Here is a 23,753-nt window from a genome sequence, read left to right on the forward strand (position 1 = left end):
GCATAGTATATGGTCTATTTTAGAGAAGGATCCATGTGCTACTGAGAAGAAAGTGTATTCTCTCATTGAAGGATGAAATATTCCTTATATATGTCAGTTAATTCTAAGTTATTGATTGTATTATTGAGTTCTGTGGTTTCTTTGTTCAGCTTTTGTTTGGAAGATCTATCTAGTGATGAAAGAGGTGTGTTAAAGTCACCCAAAATTTTTGTGTTGTGGTCTATTTGACTCTTGAACTTGAGAAGAGTTTGATGAACATAGATGCTCCATTGTTTGGGGCATATATATTTATAATTGTTAAGTCTTGTTGGTGTATGGTTCCCTTGAGCAGTATATAGTGTCCTTCTTTATCCTTTTTGATTGACTTTAGTTTGAAGTCTACTTTATTTGATATGAAGATGGAAACCCCTGCTTGCTTCCGCAGTCCATGTGAGTGGTATGCTTTTTCCCAACCCTTCACCTTTAGTCTGTGGATGTCTTTTCCTATGAGATGAGTCTCTGGGAGGCAGCATATTGTTGGGCCTTTTATTATTATTATTCAATCTGCTAGTCTATGTCTTTTGATTGGTGAGTTTAAGTCATTAACATTCAGGGTTATTATTGAGATATGATTTGTATACCTAGCCATTTTTGTTTATTCTTGGTATTCAACGTGATTTTGTTTCTCCTCTGATTACTGTAATACCTCTTTCTGATGATTTTCATCATGTTTTTCATTTCCTCTTCTTGGAATAATTTTTTTAAAAAGAGAGAGAGAGAATTCTTTTAATATTTATGTTTTCGTTTTCAGCGGACACAACATCTTTCTTTGTATGTGGTGCTGAGGATCGAACCCGGGCCGCATGCATGCCAGGCGAGCGCGCTACCACTTGAGCCACATCCTCAGCCCTTCTTGGAATATTTTGCTGAGGATGTTCTGTAGTACAGGCTTTCTAGTTGTAAATTCCTTTAACTTTTGTTTATCATGGAAGGTTCTTATTTCATCATCAAATCTAAAGCTTAGTTTTGCTGGATATAAGATTCTTGGTTGGCATCCATTTTCTTTCAAAGCTTGGTATATGTTATTCCACAATCTCCTGGCTTTGAGGGTCTGGGTTGAAAAACCTGTTAAGATACGAATTGGTCTCCTTCTATATATGATCTGATTCCTCTCTCTTGTGACTCTGAAGATTCTATCCTTATCCTTTATGCTAGGCATTTTCATTATAATGTGCCTTGGTGTAGATCTGTAATTTTGTACATTTGGTGTCCTGTAAGCCTCTTCTATTTGGCTTTCCAATTCGTTCTTCATGCTTGGGAAATTTTCTGATATTATCTCATTGAAGAGATTCCACATTCCTTTGATTTGAAACTCTGTGCCTTCCTCTAGCCCAACAACTCTTAGATTTGGTCTTTTGATGCTGTCCCATAATTCTTGGATGTTCTGTTCATGGTTTCTTACTATCTTCACTGTGTGATCAACTTTATTTTCCAGATAGTCTACTTTGTCTTCATTATCTGATGTTCTTTCTTCCAAGTGATCTAGTCTGTTGGTTATGCTTTCTATTGAGTTTTTTATTTGATTTACTTTATCCTTCATTTCAAGGATTTCTGACTGGTTTTTTTTCAGAGTCTCTCTCGTTTTTTATATTTATTTTTTAGTTTTAGGTTGGCACAATATCTTTATTTTATATTTATGTGGTGCTCTGAATCAAACCCAGTGCCTTATGCATAATAGGTGAGCACTCTACCCATGAAGCTACAACCCCAGCCCCCTCTCTCTTGAAGTAATCTTTTGCTACCTATATTTGTTCTCTTATCTCTTTGTTGGAGTGATCAGTTTTTGCCTGTATTTGCTCATTTAGGTCATTCTTTAATTCAGAAATCATTTTAATTGTAAACCTTCTGAACTCCATCTCTGACATTTCATCAATTTCGATGTCCATGGGTTCTATTATTATAGTATCCTGGTTTTGGGGGGGCACTTTCCTCTCTCGTTTTTTCATGTTGTCTATGTGTCTTACCTTCTTGCAGTGTGGATCTGAGATATTACTGTTTCTTCCCTGTATTCTTGTAGTACCCATGCAGATTGTCTGTACTTCACCTTGATGTTGGGCTTCCAGACCTTGTCGGTGTCCCTCAGTGTATGCTACTGCATCTAAGGTTGGTGGCAGCAATAGCAGAGGTAATTCGAGATAATAGTTAAGGTGCCCCAACATAGAAACAATGTCTTACTGAGATGGGGCTGCAAGATTGGGCCTCACACTTCCTTTGGGATGCCTGCTCTGAGATGTAACTACTTGTAGGCCCTGTCTGTTGTCAAAAAGTTAGGGGATGACTGTGTGGGCAAGGCTATGGTGATGACTGCAGTGTCCCAAAATGGAAGTGGATTAGGCTTAGGCTCCCAGGTGGGAGGGTAGGCGAACTCGGACCTACCCTGGACCTGGGTCTTGTGCAAGTCAGTGTGGACAGATCTGGGCCAGGCCTGACTTCTGCTGTGGTCTGTTGGTCGGAAGAGGTGGTCTTGTGCTGGAAGCTGGGCTCCGACGGGTGCTTGCCAGTGGAGGGGTAGACTCAGGTCTACTGTGAGCCTGGGCCCCACACAGGCTGGTGTGGGTGGATCTGGGCCGCAGAGCTTGACCTATCATGGTAGACTGCTGGTCAGAAGGAGCGGTCCTGTGCCAAAGGCTAGGCTCTGGCAGGTGTCTGCCTCATGGAGGGAGGGGTGAACCAGGCCTACTGTGAGCCTGGGTCCTGCACAGGCTGGTGTGGGTGGTTTTGGCCGAAATTGTCCATTTCTCCTTATAGTTCTGTCAGTTTTTTACTTTATATATTTTAAGGTAATTTATTAGGTCTATCTAGTGCTCAGCAATGCATTTTAAAGTGTATTGTTGCAGTTTTTCTAGAATCTGAATGTTTTTTATGTCAGGAGATATTATGCTGACCATCCTGATGAAAGTATCAGTCCCCATCCCTTCTTTATATCTTCCAGAAATATTTCCAAGTTTATAGTAATTAATGAGAATTTTCCCTGTTTATTTTTTTCTTATATAATGATGGATTTCAGTTTTTTTTTTAAAACCTTTTCATCTTTTTTCAGTGGCATTTGGAGAGGAAGTAAATGCTGCTAGTAATAGGTTCAGTGTAATTCCTCTTGAATCAGGATTTTCATCTTCTCTTACTATCCGTTCTTTCTGTGTAATATCAGTCAATTCTTTCAGTGTCCATTTTTATACTGATGATTTTCAAATCCATATCCTTGACCTAAAGTCTCTGACCATCATAGCTCTATTTATTTAACTGTCTACTAGTAGATATTCACACTCAAATGTCCTTTGAGTACTTCAGACTATCAGTAGGTAAATACATAAACAAATGATGATATAACCATATAATGGAATACTACTCAGCAATTAAAATAAATAAACTTCTAATACATGAAACAACATGGATGAATCTCAAAATAATGATTCTGGGTGAAAGAAGCCAACAACAAAAAGAAAACATATTATGTGATTCCACTTATGTAAAATTATAGAAAATACCACTCTGTAGTAACAGAAAGCACATCAGTGGTTGCCAGGGTGAGAAATTACTGGGAGGGAAAAAGAGAAAGGAAGGTTCAGGAGGTGGAAGAAGGGAATAATTACAAAGGGGTAGAAGGAAACTATTAATAGTGATGATTATATTTATTACCTTGATTGTGGTAATGGTTTCAAAACTTATCCAGTTGTACACTTTATACAATGATATTCAGTTTATCATATGTCAACTAATTATATCTGAATAAAGCTGGGAAAAAAACCCTCAATACTAAAAAGCTTTTTGATAGAAAAGGAAGAGTCTTTGCACACCCTGCTCCATACCCATCCCAGTCCTGCTCCCCAGAGGCAGACATTTTGAACTCTTCTAGAAGTTGTTCTGGTGTGTAAGCCATATTTAGACTGATACGTTTATTTTGCTATTTATTGATTCATCAATTTAGAACTTCAGGCAGTAGCTCTTTGTTCTTTCCTGTTATGGTAGTTGATAATTCACTTTTCTTTTCCACCATTTTTATTTCTCTTCCCAATTTTCTTTTTTTTTTTTTTTCTATTTGGAAAATCTTTTTTTTAAAATTTTTATTGTTGGTTGTTCAAAACATTACATAGTTCTTGATATATCATATTTCACACTTTGATTCAAGTGGGTTATGAATTCCCATTTTTACCCCGTATACAGATTGCAGAATCACATCAGTTACACATCCATTGATTTACATATTGCCATACTAGTGTCTGTTGTATTCTGCTGCCTTTCCTATCCTCTACTATCCCCCCTCCCCTCCCCTCCCCTCTTTTCTCTCTACCCCCCTCTACTGTCATTCATTTCTCCCCCTTGTATTTTTTTCCCTTTCCCCTCACTTCCTCTTGTATGTACTTTTGTATAACCCTGAGGGTCTCCTTCCATTTCCATGCAATTTCCCTTCTCTCTCCCTTTCCCTCCCACCTCTCATCCCTGTTTAATGTTAATCTTCTTCTCATGCTCTTCGTCCCTATTCTGTTCTTAGTCACTCTCCTTATATCAAAGAAGACATTTGGCATTTGTTTTTTAGGGATTGGCTAGCTTCACTTAGCATAATCTGCTCCAATGCCATCCATTTCCCTGAAAATTCTATGATTTTGTCATTTTTTAATGCAGAGTAATACTCCATTGTGTATAAATACCACATTTTTTTTATCCATTCGTCTATTGAAGGGCATCTAGGTTGGTTCCACAGTCTTGCTATTGTGAATTGTGCTGCTATGAACATCAATGTAGCAGTGTCCCTGTAGCATGCTCTTTTTAGGTCTTTAGGGAATAGACCGAGAAGGGGAATAGCTGGGTCAAATGGTGGTTCCAATCCCAGCTTTCCAAGAAATCTCCATACTGCTTTCCAAATTGGCTGCACCAATTTGCAGTCCCACCAGCAATGTACAAGTGTACCCTTTTCCCCACATCCTCGCCAGCACTTGTTGTTGTTTGACTTCATAATGGCTGCCAATCTTACTGGAGTGAGATGGTATCTTAGGGTGGTTTTGATTTGCATTTCTCTGACTGCTAGAGATGGTGAGCATTTTTTCATGTACTTGTTGATTGATTGTATGTCCTCCTCTGAGAAGTGTCTGTTCAGGTCCTTGGCCCATTTGTTGATTGGGTTATTTGTTTTCTTATTGTTTAATTTTTGGAGTTCTTTGTATACTCTGGATATTAGGGCTCTATCTGAAGTGTGAGGAGTAAAGATTTGTTCCCATGATGTAGGCTCCCTATGTACCTCTCTTATTGTTTCTTTTGCTGAGAAAAAACTTTTTAGTTTGAGTAAGTCCCATTTGTTGATTCTAGTTATTAACTCTTGTGCTAGGGGTGTCCTATTGAGGAATTTGGAGCCCGACCCCACAGTATGTAGATCGTAGCCAACTTTTTCTTGTATCAGACGCCGTGTCTCTGATTTGATATCAAGCTCCTTGATCCATTTTGAGTTAACTTTTGTGCATGGTGAGAGAAAGGGATTCAGTTTCATTTTGTTGCATATGGATTTCCAGTTTTTCCAGCACCATTTGTTGAAGATGTTATCCTTCCTCCATTGCATGCTTTTAGCCCCTTTATCAAATATAAGATAGTTGTAGTTTTGTGGATTGGTTTCTGTGTCCTCTATTCTGTACCATTGGTCCACCCGCCTGTTTTGGTACCAGTACCATGCTGTTTTTGTTACTATTGCTCTGTAGTATAGTTTGAAGTCTGGTATCGCTATACTGCCTGATTCACACTTCCTGCTTAGCATTGTTTTTGCTATTCTGGGTCTTTTATTTTTCCATATGAATTTCATGATTGCTTTCTCTATTTCTATAAGAAATGCCGTTGGGATTTTGATTGGCATTGCATTAAACCTATAGAGAACTTTTGGTAATATCGCCATTTTGATGATGTTAGTTCTGCCTATCCATGAACAGGGTATATTTTTCCATCTTCTAAGATCTTCTATTTCTCTCTTTAGGGTTCTGTAGTTTTCATTGTATAAGTCTTTCACCTCTTTTGTTAGGTTGATTCCCAAGTATTTTATTTTATTTTTTTTTGAGGATATTGTGAATGGAGTGGTTGTCCTCATTTCCATTTCAGAGGATTTGTCACTGATATACAGGAATGCCTTTGATTTATGCGTGTTGATTTTATACCCTGCCACTTTGCTGAATTCATTTATTAGCTCTAATAGTTTCTTTGTAGACCCTTTTGGGTCTGCTAGGTATAGAATCGTGTCATCTGCAAATAGTGATAATTTTAGTTCTTCTTTTCCTATTTTTATGCCTTTAATTTCTTTCATCTGTCTAATTGCTCTGGCCAGTGTTTCGAGAACTATGTTGAACAGAAGTGGCGAGAGAGGGCATCCCTGTCTTGTTCCAGATTTTAGAGGGAATGCCTTCAATTTTTCTCCATTCAGAATGATGCTAGCCTGAGGCTTAGCATAGATTGCTTTTACAATATTGAGGTATGTTCCTGTTGTCCCTAGTTTTTCTAGAGTTTTGAACATAAAGGGATGCTGTATTTTGTCGAATGCTTTTTCCGCATCTATCGAGATGATCATATGGTTCTTATTTTTAAGTGTATTGATGTGGTGAATAACATTTATTGATTTCCGTATATTGAACCAGCCTTGCATCCCAGGGATGAATCCTACTTGATCATGGTGCACAATTTTTTTGATAAGTTTTTGTATCCGATTCGCCAGAATTTTATTGAGGATTTTTGCATCTAGGTTCATTAGAAATATTGGTCTGTAGTTTTCTTTCTTTGAAGTGTCTTTGTCTGGTTTAGGAATCAGGGTGATGTTGGCCTCGTAGAATGAATTTGGAAGTTCTTCCTCTTTTTCTATTTCCTGAAATAGCTTGAAAAGTATTGGTATTAGTTCCTCTTTAAAGGTTTTGTAAAACTCTGCTGTATACCCATCCGGTCCTGGGCTTTTCTTAGTTGGTAGTCTTTTGATGGTTTCTTCTATTTCCTCAGTTGATATTGGTCTGTTTAGGTTGTCTATATCCTCCTGACTCAATCTGGGCAGATCATATGACTTAAGAAATTTATCGATGCCTTCACTATCTTCTATTTTATTGGAGTATAAGGATTCAAAATAATTTCTGATTATCTTCTGTATTTCTGAAGTGTCTGTTGTGATATTGCCTTTTTCATCCCATATGCTAGTAATTTAAGTTCTCTCTCTTCTTCTCTTCGTTAGCATGGCTAAGGGTCTGTCAATTTTATTTATTTTTTCAAAGAACCAACTTTTAGTTTTGTTAGTTTTTTCAATTGTTTCTTTTGTTTCGATTTCATTAATTTCAGTTCTGATTTTAATTATTTCTTGCCTTCTACTTCTTTTACTGTTGTTTTGCTCTTCTTTTTCTAGGATTTTGAGATGAAGTATGAGATCATTTATTTGTTGGTTTTTTCTTTTTTTAAGGAATGAACTCCAAGCAATGAATTTTCCTCTTAGAACTGCTTTCAATGTGTCCCATAGATTCCGATATGTTGTGTCTGTGTTTTCATTTATCTCTAAGAATTTTTTAATTTCCTCCTTGATGTCTTCTATAACCCATTGATCATTCAGTAACCTATTGTTTATCCTCCAAGTGATGCATGATTTTTCCTTCCTTCTTTTATCGTTTTCAGTTTCATTCCATTATGATCAGATAAGATGCATGGTATTATCTCTATTCTTTTATATTGTCTAAGAGTTGCCCTGTGACATAATATATGATCTATTTTTGAGAAGGATCCATGTGCTGCTGAGAAAAAAAGTGTACCTGCTTGATGTTGGGTGGTATATTCTATATATGTCAATTAAGTCTAGGTTATTAATTGTGTTATTGAGTTCTATATTTTCCTTATTCAACTTTTGTTTGGAAGATCTGTCCAGTGGTGAGAGAGGTGTGTTGAAGTCTCCCATGATTATTGTATGGTGGTCTATTAGACTCTTGAACTTGAGAAGAGTTTGTTTGATGAACATAGCTGCACCATTGTTTGGGGCATATATATTTATGATTGTTATGTCTTGTTGGTGTATGGTTCCCTTGAGCAGTATGTAGTGTCCCTCTTTATCTCTTTTGATTAACTTTGGCTTGAAATCTATTTTATTTGATATGAGTATGGACACGCCTGCTTGTTTCCGAAGTCCATATGAGTGATATGATTTTTCCCAACCTTTCACCTTCAGTCTATGTATGTCTTTTCCTATCAAATGCGTCTCCTGTAGGCAGCATATTGTTGGGTCTTGTTTTGTGATCCATTCTACTAGCCTGTGTCTCTTAATTGGTGAGTTTAAGCCATTAACATTTAGGGTTATTATTAAGATATGGGTTGTTCTTCCAGCCATATTTGTTTATTTATGTTACTAAACATGGTTTGTTTTCCTCTTTGATTATTTTCCCCCCCTTTACTGTACTACCTCCCACTGTTGGTTTTCATTGTTATTTTCCATTTCCTCTTCCTGTAATGTTTTGCCAAGGATGTTTTGACGAGATGCTTTTCTAGCTGCAAATTCTTTTAACTTTTGTTTATCGTGGAAGGTTTTAATTTCATCTTCCATCCTGAAGTTTAATTTCACTGGATACACAATTCTTGGTTGGAACCTATTTTCTTTCAGTGTTTGAAATATGTTATTCCAGGATCTTCTAGCTTTCAGAGTCTGTGTTGAAAGATCAGCTGTTATCCTGATTGGCTTACCCGTAAATGTAATCTGCTTCCTTTCTCTTGTAGCTTTTAAAATACTCTCCTTATTCTGTATGTTGGGCATCTTCATTATAATGTGTCTAGGTGTGGGTCTCTTATGATTTTGCACATTCGGCGTCCTGTAGGCTTCTAGGATTTGGGATTCTGTCTCATTCTTCAAGTCTGGGAAGTTTTCTCGTATTATTTCATTGAATAGATTGCTCATTCCTTTGGTTTGGAGCTCTATACCTTCCTGTATCCCAATGACTCTTAAATTTGGTCTCTTTATGTTATCCCATATTTCTTGGATGTTCTGCTCATGGTTTCTTAACAGTCTTGCTGAGCTGTCTATGTTCTTTTCAAGTTGAAATACTTTGTCTTCATTGTCTGATGTTCTATCTTCTAAGTGTTCTACTCTGCTGGTAGTATTCTCAATTGAGTTTTTAAGTTGGTTTATTGCTTCCTGCATTTCTAGGATTTCTGTTTGTTTGTTTTTTATAACCTCTATCTCCCTGTATAGTTGATCTTTTGCTTCTTGGATTTGTTTATGTAATTCATTGTCGAAGTGATCTTTCATTGTCTGATTTTGCTGTCTAATGTCTTCCTTGAGACTCCAGATCATCTGAAGCATGTATATCCTGAATTCTTTATCTGACATTCCATCTGCTGCAGCTATTACCTCTTCTAAAGTTGAGTTGATCTGCATTGTTTGTGGTCCTTTCTTTCCTTGTCTTTTCATACTGCTCGCGTTTCTTTCTGCTTGGTGAGACTGTTGTGTTATTGAAATTTTCCCCCTATATATTTATATTGCTCTTGTATAGTTGAAAAGTCTCCCTTGCAGGGGCGGGCAGCGGCTGTGCTCCTCCTCCAATTGGGGTGATCTGTCTACCACGCTGATGGGCCGCTGGGCCTGTTCTGCCGGTCGGTCGCAGGTCTGCCTACCTTGCAGGCGCAGGCGGCGGCTCTGCTCTGCCCTTACTCCAATTGGGGTGACGTGACTACCACGTCAGCGGGCCGCTGGGCCTGTTCCGGGCGCAGGCGGCGGCTCTGCTCTGCTCCTACTCCAATTGGGGTGGTGTGTCTACCATGCCGGCAGGCCGCTGGGCCTGTGCCGCCGGTCGGTCTCAGGTCTGCCTACCTTGCGGGCACGGGCGGCAGCTCTGCTCTGCCCCTACTCCAATTGGGGTGACGTGTCTGCCACGCTGGCAGGCCGCTGGGCCTGTTCCGCCAGTCGCTCGCAGGTCTGCCTACCTTGCGGGCGCGGGTGGCGGCTCTGCTCTGCCCCCTATTCCAGTTGGGGTGTCGTGACTACCACGCGGGCAGGTCGCTGGGCCTGTTCCGGGCGCGGGCAGCGGCTCTGCTCTGCCCCTACTCCAATTGGTGTGACGTGTCTACCACGCCGGCAGGCCGCTGGGCCTGATCCGCCGTTCGGTCGCAGGTCTGCCTACCTTGTGGGCACGGGCGGCAGCTCTGCTCTGCCCCTACTCCAATTGGTGTGACGTGTCTACCATGCCCGCGGACCGCTGGGCCTGTTTTGCCAGTTGGTCGCAGGTCTGCCTGCCTTGCGGGCGCGGGTGGCGGCTCTGTTCTGCCCCTACTCCAATTGGGGTGACGTGACTACCATGCCAGCGGGTTGCTGGGCCTGTTCCGGGTGCGGGCGGCGGCTCTCCTCTGCCCCTACTCCAATTGGGGTGATGTGACTAACACGCCGGCGGGTCGCTCGGCCTGTTCCGGGCATGGGCAGCGGCTCTGCTCTGCCCCTACTCCAATTGGGGTGACGTGACTACCACACCGGGGGGTTGCTGGGCCTGTTCCGGGCGTGGGCAGCGGCTCTGCTCGGCCCCTACTCCAATTGGGGTGACGTGACTAACACGCTGGCAGGTCGCTGGGCCTGTTCCGGGTGCGGGCGGCGGCTCTGCTCTGCCCCTCTGGCTTGATGACTAAGCGAGAGAGACTCTGGTGTTTGTGACTCATTTTCTTTACCAGGAGACCAACTGTTTCTGTCGCCGCTGGTATCGATGAAGTTATCTCCTCCGCCGCTTTCTGATGACATCAGATCTCTGCCATGTTGGTATCCCATACAAATGGCAGCATTTCGTTCCCTTTGCCGGGTGGGTCCTGACTGGCCCTCACAAGCCCCGTCTCAATCCTGTTGCCACTGCCTATGAAGGCTCGGTTGGTATTTACCTCCACAGAATTCAGCAGGATCCGGTCTGAGAAGCAGTTTCCGCGGGTTCTTTAGCCCTGGGCCAGAGCAGTTCCGGGGACTTCCCAATTTTCTAAGACAATTTTTAACTAAATCAGTAGTCAGTATATCATTAAGTATATCAAATATTGTGCGTGGCTGAGTTAAGTAGTATGCTTGCATTACATTTATTTCTTTAATACCTCCTCCCCCTAAGTTAATGCAGTAATTGTATTTATCCTTCTTTGCTTTGCTTTATGTACCTACTGCTGACATTTTCCAGATGTCTTAACAGAATTGTCAATCATCTAGAGACAATTTTTTCAGCGGCTCTAAATATCATATAATCTCTCAATTCCAGTACCCATTTCCAACCCCTGGAGATCTTTTTCCTTCAGCCATCTGTCCTCCTATCAAATATGCTCTGATTGTTTTCTGGACTAGATTCATAGCTGTCCTACTGAGAATTCCTCTTGCCATTCTTTAGAACTAGATAAAGTAATTCCTGAGTCTCATATTATTTTCCTTCTTGGTTTATTCATATATCTCTTCAGTGTGTTTCAAGAATACTACATTCTCTGGTTGCTTTCTAAAAAAGGGGTACTTGAAAATAAAATTTTTAAAAATTTTTTACAGAGTCAAAATATCACTATTTTAACCTCCCCAAAATGTTTGGCTGGGTATAGGTTGAAAGTTACTCTTCTTCAAAATTTTAGAGTTATTTCTTTATTGCCTTTTAGCTGTAATATTATCAAATATTCAAAACTTATTTCATCCCTATGACCTTTTTATTCCCCCTGGAAATAGTTATATTCTTCTCCTTATTTGACGCTCTGAAATTTTTTATTGACATGCCTTGTCACTGCATTCACTCATTGTTCTGGAAAACATTCATTTATTCAATAAATATTTATGTAGCAGACACTGTTATAGGCTCTAGAGATTTATCAGTGAGCAGAGGGCTAGGGAAATAAGTAGGTAGAGTGCTTGCCTAACATGCATCAAGCCCTGTGTTTACTTCCTAGCATCACAAACAAACAAAAATAGTGAACAGAATAGACTAAATCCCTTCCCTCATAGAATTTACATTCCCAGTGGAAAAGACAGAAATTAAGACATAAACTATGTAATACAATGTTAGATGTTGGTAAGGGATTTAAAAAAGTATAAACCAGAGCAATGGGATAGAGAATGACTAGATAATTTTTAGGTAGGTTGGGTAGAAAATGCCTCTCTAAGATGACAGTTGAGCAGACTCAAATGGGGACAAAAACCATGTGACTATCTGGTGGAAGAATTGAAGGGCACAGCAAATGCAAAAATTCCGAGGGAGAAATATACATGAAATGAGAATCAAAAGTCTTATTTGGTGACAGTGAAGTGAATAAGAGAAAGAATGGATAAAAAATGAAATTGGAGACATAGTCAGAGTTAGGAACCTTATAGGACTTGGTAAAGACTTTGGAATGTATATTGTCAAAATATTTGAATAAGGACAAACTTGAATTTTCAAGAATCACACTGGGGAATATGGATTGATACGAAAATCGACTGTAAGATTAGCAGGAGTGGGAAGTAGTAAGACTTGTTAGGAGGGTTTTCAGTAGTCTAGGTGAAAGATACAGTGGCTTAGACTGGGTGGAAATAATGAGAAATAGATTGAGAATATATTTTCAAGAGAAAGCCAGCAGGGTTTGCTCATGGATTAGATATAGGATGAAAGAAGAGAGATGTAAAGAATGAATCAAGATTCTTGGTCTGAGCATTTACTGAGGTGGGGTAGACTAAGAGTGATTGTGGCTTAAGCCTACAATGGATTGCATTGTTTCTTAGATATATTGGGTTTGAGATGCGTGTTCTGCAGTTGTTCAGAAAGCAGATGTTCACTCAAGTCTAGACTTCACAGGAGAGAATGGGGCCAGCAAGTTTCCCCTGAGGAGTGAGTATAGCTTGAGAGCATTTCAGCATTTATAGCTGAAGCATTTCAATATTTAGAATCAGAAAGGGAAGAGGATCAGACAAAGAAACAGCAAGTTATTAAAATAGTCAGAAATTCAAATCAGTTAATATCCTAGAAGACAAATGAACAAAGTGCCTCAGAAATAGAATACAATCCACTATGTCAATTGTTGAGTAGAATTTAGCTTTGGACTTGACAATGTGGAGTTTATTGGTGACTTCGACAAGCAGTTTCAATGGAATAATCCATGTCTTCTTAAAAAATGTATAATTGAATAAAATAATAGCATCCATTTTGTATGAAGGGATCCTACATCTAACAGACTAAACATACTGATGTTCTCAAAATTTAATTGTATTGAGAGGGAGATTTAAAAATTCTTTTGGAGTGTAAGTAGAAAGTATATGCTTTAAACAGTAAATGAACTATTCGTGATGGAAATGTTTTCTAATCTTATTTTTCTATTTTTCTTTTTAGCATTTTCTTCCTCTTGCAAATTTGGAATGTTCACCAAATGTTGAAACTTTCCTTTGCAAAGCTTTTGTACCAACCTGCACAGACCAAATTCATGTGGTTCCGCCTTGTCGAAAATTTTGTGAGAAAGTATATTCTGATTGTAAAAAATTAATTGATACTTTTGGAATCAGATGGCCTGAGGAACTTGAATGTGACAGGTAAATTATGTTCTTCACTAACAGCTAATGTTACTTTAATGTTACTAACTCTGCACAGTGTTAATAAAAGGCTTTCATTATTTAATTCAACAAGTGTTTATTGCACTCTTAATATTCACCAGGCACAATGGTGGTAAACATTGCATACATGTGGTTAGCAATAAACAGACTTGGTTCCTGCTTGCAGGAGACCTAGAGTAAGGTGGAATGGACAGAAAATAATCAAATAATTATGCCAATAAGTGAAAAATTAAGTCTGTGATAATAGAACAAAGAAGATGTGCATAGTTTTTTGAGAATGTATAGTGGTGCCTTTCGCCTAAACTAGGGGATAGGAAAGGAGATGACAGTTAAGATGAAGGTTAGACTGAGGTAATTGGACAATGAGAGGAGTGAAGAGCATTTGGACATTAGGAAGCTTGTTTAGAGACCTTGTGACAGGAGGGAACTTGGCATATTTGGGAATTATAAAATCAGATTGGCTGCAGTGATGAGAATAAGAAAGACTGGTACAAAATAAGGAAGGAGAGAGAAGCAGCAGTCAGACCACTCAGGGCCCATCTTCCATGTTTTAATGCTGAAAGAAACGAGAAGGTCTCCATGTATTTTAAGTTAGCAATGGGTGATAGGTGCCTGTTAGCTTCTGTGTAAAGCAGGGCACTTGTGTCATAGTCCCATGAGGATTGCTGGCAGCTCTCCATGGCAGCTCATCTCCAGGAATCCAGGCTGCTCCATTCTGCAGTGCTTACAGTCATTCAGATGGGTGAGAGAGAAGATAGAAACACGCCTTTTCTTAACTGCCTCTGCCTGGAATTATTGTACATTTTTCATTTGCCTTGCTTCTGGCTAGACTTCAGTCATTTGATTGTAACTGAACTAACAGGGAAGCTGGGAAATGTGTGTCCAGAAGAGAAAAAGGCATTCAAGGCAGAGGAAGTGTCAGGTGTTGCCAGTCCAAAAAAAAAAAAAAATCTTTTCACTAGATTAACTGTGGCAAGGGAAGTTTGCAGTGTATGAAAGGGTGAGTGAAAAGTGAAGCAGAACACATGGATATTCTTAGGAAATTTGGCTATAAAGCAGAGGAAGAGAGTGTGGTAGCCAGAAGAGAATGGTCATGGAGGTTTTATTTTAATGGGAAAGAACTGACGACTGTAAGAACTGCTGGGAACAAGGAAAAGCCAACTATATTGAAGTAGAAGAGATTGTGTATAGAAGTTTTCTGGGAAGGAGGTAGGATCCCAAGCACAGATACATTGTTGGTCGTGGATAGGTGTAGCTGCCATTGTAACTGCAAGAGGAAAAGATGGCTACAGATGTAGATGGAGTTGTATGTTTAGTAAGTATTGTTGCAAGAATCCTACCTGCTGGTTTCTATTTCCATTGTGAAGTAATAAGAGTCAGGGTCCTCTGTGGAGGATCTGGGGAGAAAGGATATTAGTTTGAGATAAGCATAGAGAACAGCAGAGGGAGTAGATGGGAGAAGGTTTGTAACACTGCAAGTAAGTCAGGTGAATTTGTAGTGGATCTCATCTGGCCTGTTGAGACCTTCTCCAGCAGCATAGGTTGCTTGGGGCTAAGTACAGTAAAGTAGATAACTGGATTTATCTGTAGTTGGGGTTTTGTCAGATGGGTTCAGTGCAAAGACAAAGGAACAGTAAGAAAATGAAGGATAATTAGAAGGGTGTTACTGAAATGATGGTCCAGGAAAATCTGAATAGATAAGGAATGAACCGAAGAATTGAAAGAAGACCTGTATGAAGATAGGTTTGAGGAGAGTGAGTGAGGGTTTTTTTGTTTGTTTGTTTGTTTTTGTTTTTTTAAGGGCATAGTGGACATTTTTTAATATAAATGAGCTGCAAAGATAGGAGCTTGTAGACCAAGGGCAGTATACTTCAGTTGACTTTTGGAGATAGGGTACATCTGTAGGCTGTGGAGGATTCCTTGTGACTGCAGGTATCCAGAGATTATGGATAGACATTGAAGATGAAGAAGTTGGGGAGCTAAGAAGCCAGAGTATCGGTGGGTTTCCCACGTGGATGGTCAAACTAAAAAATGGTGACAGCAAAAGAAGAGATGAAGGAACCAGTGAGTCATTCAGCACCCTTAAATTCAAAGATTTCTGTTGTCATGGATCTTACTACTTGTGGAGGAAACTGAAAGATGAAATGATTTATATTTATATTTGAAAATGATAAGGCCATTGGAGAAAACACTTTCTTTTTATGGAATTGCCTACTCAATTTCAAAACAGGAGAGTTGTTATAACTTACAGAAATTTACACTGGTGCCTATGCTGTTATTACCAACTCTTTGGGAGTTTGGATCTTTGTAGTTTGATTTTGTTAAGAAACTGACATTTTTTTCTTATAATTAAACCAAACCAAATTTATCTCACATGAGAATACTTAATACTTAGGATTAAGAAGTATGATCCCCATTTTTAAAAATTGTATAAGTCCTTTGTTAAACTATATCCTACTTGTAGAAAGCAAACCCATAAACAACATCTTCTATAAAATGTTAATTGGGTCCACACATAAAAATAATTCTGGTGTGTTCTACAGTAGAGAAATTTTATTTTCTTCATTTCTGTAAATAAAACTTTAAAGCTTTTGTGGCATCTAACTTTGAAGACATGAAGAAAGAGGAAGATTTCTGATTAAACCCCTAATTTTAGGGGCTGGGGTTGTGGCTCAGTGGTAGAGTGCTCACCTAGTGTGTATGAGGCACTGGGTTCGATTCTCAGCACCATATATAAATAAATTAATTAAATAAAGGTCCATTGACAACTAAAAAAGTATTAAAAAAAAAAAACCTAATTCTAGCCTGCTCAAAAAATTCTAGCATAATGAAGGGTTTACCATAGTCATCTTTGTGGCAAAAACATAGCGACAGCTTCTACTCTTTAAGAAATAGCAGAACTCTGTGGTCATAGCACTCATTAGGCTCTGGGTACCAGAGATACTTTTGAAAAGTATAAAAAGGTACATTAATTCTCTGAGACCTGCAGGTTCCTCAGCTTATCAGAGCACAGGCACACATTTGTATGTGAGGAGTCTCTTGGCTAATGAGGCTTTCTTTTCACCTTAGCCCCGCCATCCTTAGATAGCTTGCCAGTAGATTGATACCTCTCTCATTGTGACCTGTCATGTGTCTTCCTTTTCCTCTTCTCACTCTTCACACAGCAATGCATATTCACCATACCACCCGAGAGTCTTGGGATCTTACTGTTGTCTATTACACTGTTTTTCTTTCCCTCTTTTTCCTGTCCTTATTATAATAGTCCAACTTTTCCCCCAGAATGTATACATGCCTTGCCTTCATGAAAACACTTTAATGGTATGACTTATCACTCCTCACCCACTGTACTATGCCAGATTCTTAAATTAATAAGTGCATTTCAATTGAAAATGATGCTAAAGCACTTGTTAACAGGCAGTCTTATAATGTGAAATAGTCTATTGTGTTAAGGTCAAAGTACTTTTCATTACTTATGCCTTCAGATTGGTGTTAGTATAATATTTTGGCAAAGTGAATTGTCTTTATTGGATGTAAAAATCTCAGGAATAGGCTGGGTGCAGTGGTACATGCCTGTAATCCCAGCTGCTCAGGAGGCTGAGGCAGGAGGATTGTGAGTTCAAAGCCAGCCTCAGCAAAAGTGAGGTGCTAAGCAACTGAGACCCTGTCTCTAAATAAAAATACAAAATAGGGCTGGGGATATGGCTCATTGGTCAAGTACCCCCAAGTTCAATCCCTAGTACCAAAAAATAAAAAGAAGTAAATCTCAGGAATATATGTTTTTCTCTTAAAAGAAATATTCAGTCTGGGCATTTCTGTGATAGTGAATAAACATAATAAACACTGTTTGGCTTGCTCATTTGCAATAAGAGTCCATATTACAAAAATAGGATTTTTAGCACAATTAACTCATGAATGAATCTTATCAATTCACTGACCTTTGCACATTAGTCTTTATTTATTACTTTTGTTTCCTATTCTCCAGATATTAGGGATTTGGAATTTTAAATATTCTGTTGATATAGTGAGATCTCATGTATAAATGGGGGAAGGAAGCTGACTAGCTTTTTGGTAATTTATTTCTAGACTGAGGTAACTATAGAACTTTTGTGGAACTCACACACTTTGGTAGATGCATGATCATTTTCCAAAACAATTGAATAATGTATGGTAAAGTTGCAGGTGCAATTTTTACACCCAAGGAAATCTTCTATGGAAACTCTTGTACAAACATGGAGTCATCAGCCAAAATATCAATTATATAATAATTTCTCTTTGTAAAATAAAAAAGTCTAAAAATGCATTACAGAAGAATGATTAGCAGTTTGTGATATACTTACACACTAGAATACTACCATACAGTTGATAAAATGAATGTAGCTGACCTCAATCTGTCAACATGCGTAAGTCTAAAAAATGTAGTGTTGAGTTTTAAAAGGGGAATTGCAATGTGATATTCAGCATGTCATTTATGTGAAGTTCAAAACCTATGAAACAATACTGTATGAAGTTATTATTTGCAAAAAGTATTTTAAAAAGCTTGAGAAAAATACAAATCAAATTTCTAATAATGAATATTTCTGAGAAGGAGGAGAAGGAAATAAGACCTATGTAGTGCTTTATTTTAAAGGATAGCATAACTTACATTATTCTACAGTTTAATAAAGCTGGTAGATACATGAATGTTCATTTTATGGACATTACACCCATACATACACATGCACACACACACATATTTGACATTATATCCTGGGATGCTCTACTAAAGAGCTACAATGCCAGCCCTTTTTATTTTTTCTTTTGAGACAGGGTCTCACTAGGCTTCTGAGACTTGCCTCAAACTTGAGATCCTCCTGCCTCAGCCTCCTGAGTGAGTCACTGGGATTATAAGTGTGTATCACCATGCTTGGCTTATAAGCATATATTTTTTTATTCTCCATTTTTATCTAAGGTGTATTTAAATGCTTTCTCATTGAAAACTTCCACTACTTTTAACTACATACAAAATAATACTGGTGTGTACAAACTTGACCCAGTGATAAAGTTCTATACAAGACAGAAATATCCCTATGTATCACTCAGGTCTGTCCATAAACAAGGGAGGCAGACAGCCAAACCTAAATAAAACAGTGATATGAGGTAAGCTGGTCCTTAACTTAATTCTTATTGGTGTTCTTGCCCTTGTTTAAGAAGTTGAACTCTGCCCTGTCAATCCAGGGAAGAACTTCATTTCATTCATTTTAGTTATCTTCACCTTAGTCACATGATTGATCTGCTTTGCTTGCTAGCATTAGGAAACAGAAGTGGGGCTGGAGATATAGCTCAGTGGTAGAGATCTTGCCTAGCCCTGGATTGCACCCCATCAAAACACACCCCCACACACACACACACACACGAGTTTCCCCAGGACATTCATATGTTATAAGTAGGCAAGCCATAACTTTTTTGTCTGAAAACTACTAGTTGAGATCAATTCTTTTTTAAATATTTAATCTTAAAGTCAGAATTTTTTTATTTTTTAAAATTTTTTATTCTAAAATATATAACAGCAGAATGCATTACAATTCATATTACATATATAGAGCACATTTTTTCACCTCTCTACTTGTATACAAAGTATATTCACATCATTCATATCTTTTTCATACATGTCTTTGGGTAGTGATGTCCATCTCATTCTTTTTTTACCCCTTGCCCTCTCCCTCCTCCTCCTTCCCTTTTGCCCTATCTGCAGTTTGTCTAGTTTTCTCATGCTCCCCCTCCCCACCCCACTATGAGTCAGCCTCCTTATATCAGAGAAAACATTCAGCATTTGGTTTTTTGGGATTGACTTACTTCACTTAGCATTATCTTCTCCAACGCCATCCATTTACCTGCAAATGCCATGATTTTATTCTCTTTTCATTGCTGAGTGATATTCCATTGTGTATATATACTACATTTTCTTTATCCATTTATCTACTGAAGGGCATCTAGGTTGGTTCCACAGTTTAGCTAGTATGGTTTGTGCTGCTATAAACATCGATGTGGCTGTGTCCCTGTAGTATGCTGTTTTTAAGTCTTTTGGGTATAAACCAAGGAATGGGATAGCTGGGTTAAAGGGTGGTTATATTCCCAGTTTTCCAAGAAATCTCCTTACTGCTTTCCATATTGGCTGCACCAATTTGCAGTCCCACCAGCAGCGTACCTTTTTCCCCACAACATCACCAACACTTACTATTGTTTGTCTTCATAATAGCTGCCATTCTGACTGGAATGAGATGAAATCTTAGAGTAGTTCTGATTTGCATTTCTCTAATCTGTAGAGATGTTGAACATTTTTTCATATAGTTGTTGATTGATTGTATATCATCATCTGAGAAGTGTCTATTCAGTTCCATGGCCCATTTATTGATTGAGTTATTTGGTTTTTTAGAGTTTAGCTTTTTGAGTTCTTTATATACCCTAGAGATTAGTGCTCTATCTGGATGTGCAAGTGGTAAAAATTTGCTCCCAAGCTGTAGGCTCTCTGTTCACCTCACTGATTGTTTCTTTTGATGAGAAGCTTTTGAGTGTGATTCCATCCCATTTATTTATTCTTGGTTTGAATTCTTGCACTATAGGAGTCTTATTTATTAAGGAAGTTGGGGCCTAATTCCACATGATGAAGACTGGGGCCTACTTTTTCTTCTATTAGATGGAGAGTCTCTGGTTTAATTCCTAGGTCCTTGATCCACTTTGAGTTGAGTTTTGTGCATGGTGAGAGATAGGGGTTTAATTTCATCTTGTTGCATATGGATTTCCAGTTTTCCCAGCACCATTTGTTGAATAGGCTATCTTTTCTCCAATGTATGTTTTTGGCGCCTTTGTCTAATATAAGATAACTGTAATTATGTGGGTTAGTCTCTGTGTCCTCTATTCTATACCATTGGTCTGCTAGTCTATTTTGGTGCCAATACCATGCTGTTTTTGTTATTATTGCTCTGTAGTATAGTTTAAGGTCTGGTATAGTGATGCTACCTGTTTCACTTTTTATGCTAAGGATTGAAAAGCAGAATTTATTTTAAAATTATTTGACTAATTGTTTTTCCAGTTAGTAGACTTTCATGTTTAACCTGCTTTGTATTTAATATATATTCATATGTTGAGGCCTCATGAACAACCACAAATTCTTAATCAATTTCAAAACTTTCTACTCAACCTGTAATCTATTTAGGTTTCTCATCAATTATGAATGCATAAGGTAATAATTTATAGTTGGGAAACACAGATTCAATAGCAAATCAGTACAAATATTGACTTCATATATTTAATTTTTTATTATCTTTACAGATTGAAATACTGTGATGAGACTGTTCCTATAACCCTTGATCCACACACAGAGTTTCTTGGTCCTCATAAAACAGAAGACATCCCAAGAGACATTGGAATTTGGTGTCCAAGGCATCTTAAGACTTCTGTGGGGCAAGGCTATAAGTTTCTGGGAATTGATCAGTGTGCACCTCCATGTCCCAACATGTATTTTAAAAATGATGAGCTAGAGTTTGCAAAAAGTTTTATTGGGATAGTTTCAATATTTTGTCTTTGTGCAACTCTGTTTACATTTCTTACTTTTTTAATTGATGTTAAAAGATTCAGATACCCAGAGAGACCAATTATATATTACTCTGTGTGTTACAGCATTGTATCTCTTATGTACTTTGTTGGTTTTTTGCTAGGCAATAGCACAGCATGCAATAAGGCGGACGAGAAGCTAGAAGTCGGTGACACTGTTGTTCTAGGCTCTCAAAATAAGGCTTGTACCATTTTATTTATGTTTTTGTATTTTTTCACAATGGCTGGCACTGTGTGGTGGGTGATTCTGACCATTACTTGGTTCTTAGCTGCAGGAAGAAAATGGAGTTGTGAAGCCATTGAACAGAAAGCAGTGTGGTTTCATGCTGTTGCATGGGGCATCCCAGGTTTTCTGACTGTTTTGCTTCTTGCCATGAACAAAGTTGAAGGAGATAACATTAGTGGAGTTTGCTTTGTTGGCCTTTATGACCTGGATGCCTCTCGCTACTTTGTACTTTCACCTTTGTGCCTTTGTGTGTTTGTTGGGCTGTCTCTTCTTTTAGCTGGCATTATTTCCTTAAACCATGTGCGACAAGTTATACAGCATGATGGGCGGAACCAAGAGAAACTAAAGAAATTTATGATTCGAATTGGAGTCTTCAGTGGCCTGTATCTTGTGCCCTTAGTGACACTTCTGGGATGTTATGTCTATGAGCAAGTGAACAGGGTTACCTGGGAGATAACTTGGGTCTCTGACCATTGTCGTCAGTACCACATCCCATGTCCTTATCAGGTAAGAGCTATCACTTGGATTGTGTTATATTTATTTTTAATGTACAAAATGTTCCTGGAAATGATCTTGCTTTAGTTATGGACTGAAAATTAGATTTCAGATGACAAAATCCAACAGACATAGGGAATGACACCCAGCTAAAACTAGGGTAAGTGTCCCAAGAGTTCTTTCTTGAGTTGTAGCTTCATTTGTGACAGTAAAAATACTTCCTTTAATTATTCTTTTAAAAATTAAATTGGCAGATTAACAGTAGTGAAGAACAGAATCAGAAGTGCAGGCCTATAGGCCTCATCAGAGGGAGAAAAGGAGAAGTAACTTCTGTTGAATTATTTTTACTTCTTCAGTAGTAGGGGAACTCCTATTTGAGGGTATTTAATTTGATCATTTTATCTTATAACTTTTGCATAGCACATGCTTATTAAACAGTTTGATTTTTGCTTAATTCATTCTGTCATTTCTTAACTGAAAAAAAAAATACAATTGAAACAAAATCTGTTTCACATGTTTCTAATGCTTATGATTAGTTTAAGGGTGATGTTTTTGAGATTGAAACAAATTTCTGAATATATAAAATTTCTTAAAGCATTTTGAGTATTTTTAATATTAATTTTATTTTAAAATAGATTTTATACATTATTCTTGAATATTGATGTATGGCAATAACTATTGTATCAAATTAAAAATTATCTTACACATATAAAGATAATCACTTTAATATTATTTGCAAATGCCAGTAGGTTGGAAGTACTAAATTTCTTTGAATAATTTATGGTTCATCCACATAATGTAACATCTTTAAAAGGAAAAAAAAAAAAAACCTCTATGTTGCTTGTAGAATGGTCTCTGAGAAATATTAGCAAGTGCAAAAAAAGCAAGATATACAGAAGAATGTATAATATTTTTATTCTTGTACAATATTTTAAAATAGAATTTGAAGGTTTATGCTTGAAACAAAAGTATAATTTTAATTTTTGTGAAATGTCTTCATTTTCACATTTCACTAATATTTACTGTAGCCAACCAAGTTTTTATAACATAAACATAAATGTGTAAAAGACTAAATATAAATTGTTATAATAACTTATATTTTATAGTCATGGTAAATTATGGTGAAGGAAGGTGAATAAATATTTAGAGGTAACTGTAAGAGAACTGCTGTATCTGTAGGGCCAAAAAATTAGGACAGGATTTAGAAGATCATTCCTAAATGATCATTTCAGTATTTTTTCCTTCCAAGATATAGAGATATGTAGATATAGGTACAGATATATAAAGGTTCTTCATTCAGAACTTAGGTAAAAATGTGCTGCACTTTGTTCATTATAGTATGTTATTTCAAACCTTCTATAATAAAACACACTAAAGATTTATATTTAAGTTTTACATTGACAATATAGACTTTTTTCTGAATTTTAAACATATCAATTTTTTTTGTAGGCAAAAGCAGAAGCTCGACCAGAATTGGCCCTATTCATGATAAAATATCTGATGACATTAATTGTCGGTATCTCTGCTGTCTTCTGGGTTGGAAGCAAAAAAACATGCACAGAGTGGGCTGGGTTTTTTAAACGAAATCGCAAGAGAGAGTAAGAACCTATTGAATCATCTGCCATTGTTTTAGAATAAATATATCAAAATATCAAGATCTTTTACCTAAAATGGTAAAAGTTCAACTTCCAGAACATCCTATGATATATGTTTATCTATAATTCCTTTTAGTTCCTTATGAACATTATATATAATATACTGTAGGGTTATTTTAATTGTTCCCCATTTATTTGATTAATGAACTCTTTGTGATACAAATCTCAGAACCATAAATCTTTGCATGAACAAGTTTTCAAAATCTGAAAAATTGCATTAAACTGGGCTGTGTGTGTGTGTGTGTGTGCGCGTGCG

General features: G+C 37.7%; 1 protein-coding gene across 2 annotated transcripts in view; it reads left to right on the forward strand.

Annotated features, from left to right (window-relative positions):
* The window catches only part of Fzd6 (frizzled class receptor 6), a 45,895-nt gene that overhangs the window by 19,385 nt on the left and 2,757 nt on the right, over nt 1-23,753 (forward strand). For both annotated transcript variants that reach the window (XM_046464882.2, XM_046464883.2), the window contains exons 3-5: nt 13,314-13,510; nt 20,840-21,854; nt 23,292-23,440. In XM_046464882.2, coding sequence (XP_046320838.1) covers nt 13,314-13,510; nt 20,840-21,854; nt 23,292-23,440 — 1,361 coding nt within the window. The remainder of the gene's footprint in view (nt 1-13,313; nt 13,511-20,839; nt 21,855-23,291; nt 23,441-23,753) is intronic.

This window comes from Marmota monax, unplaced genomic scaffold (assembly GCF_021218885.2).
Source record: "Marmota monax isolate L192 unplaced genomic scaffold, Marmota_monax_Labrador192_F-V1.1 WCK01_AAM20220418_F8-fsc00003, whole genome shotgun sequence".
NCBI classification, from domain to species: domain Eukaryota; kingdom Metazoa; phylum Chordata; class Mammalia; order Rodentia; family Sciuridae; genus Marmota; species Marmota monax.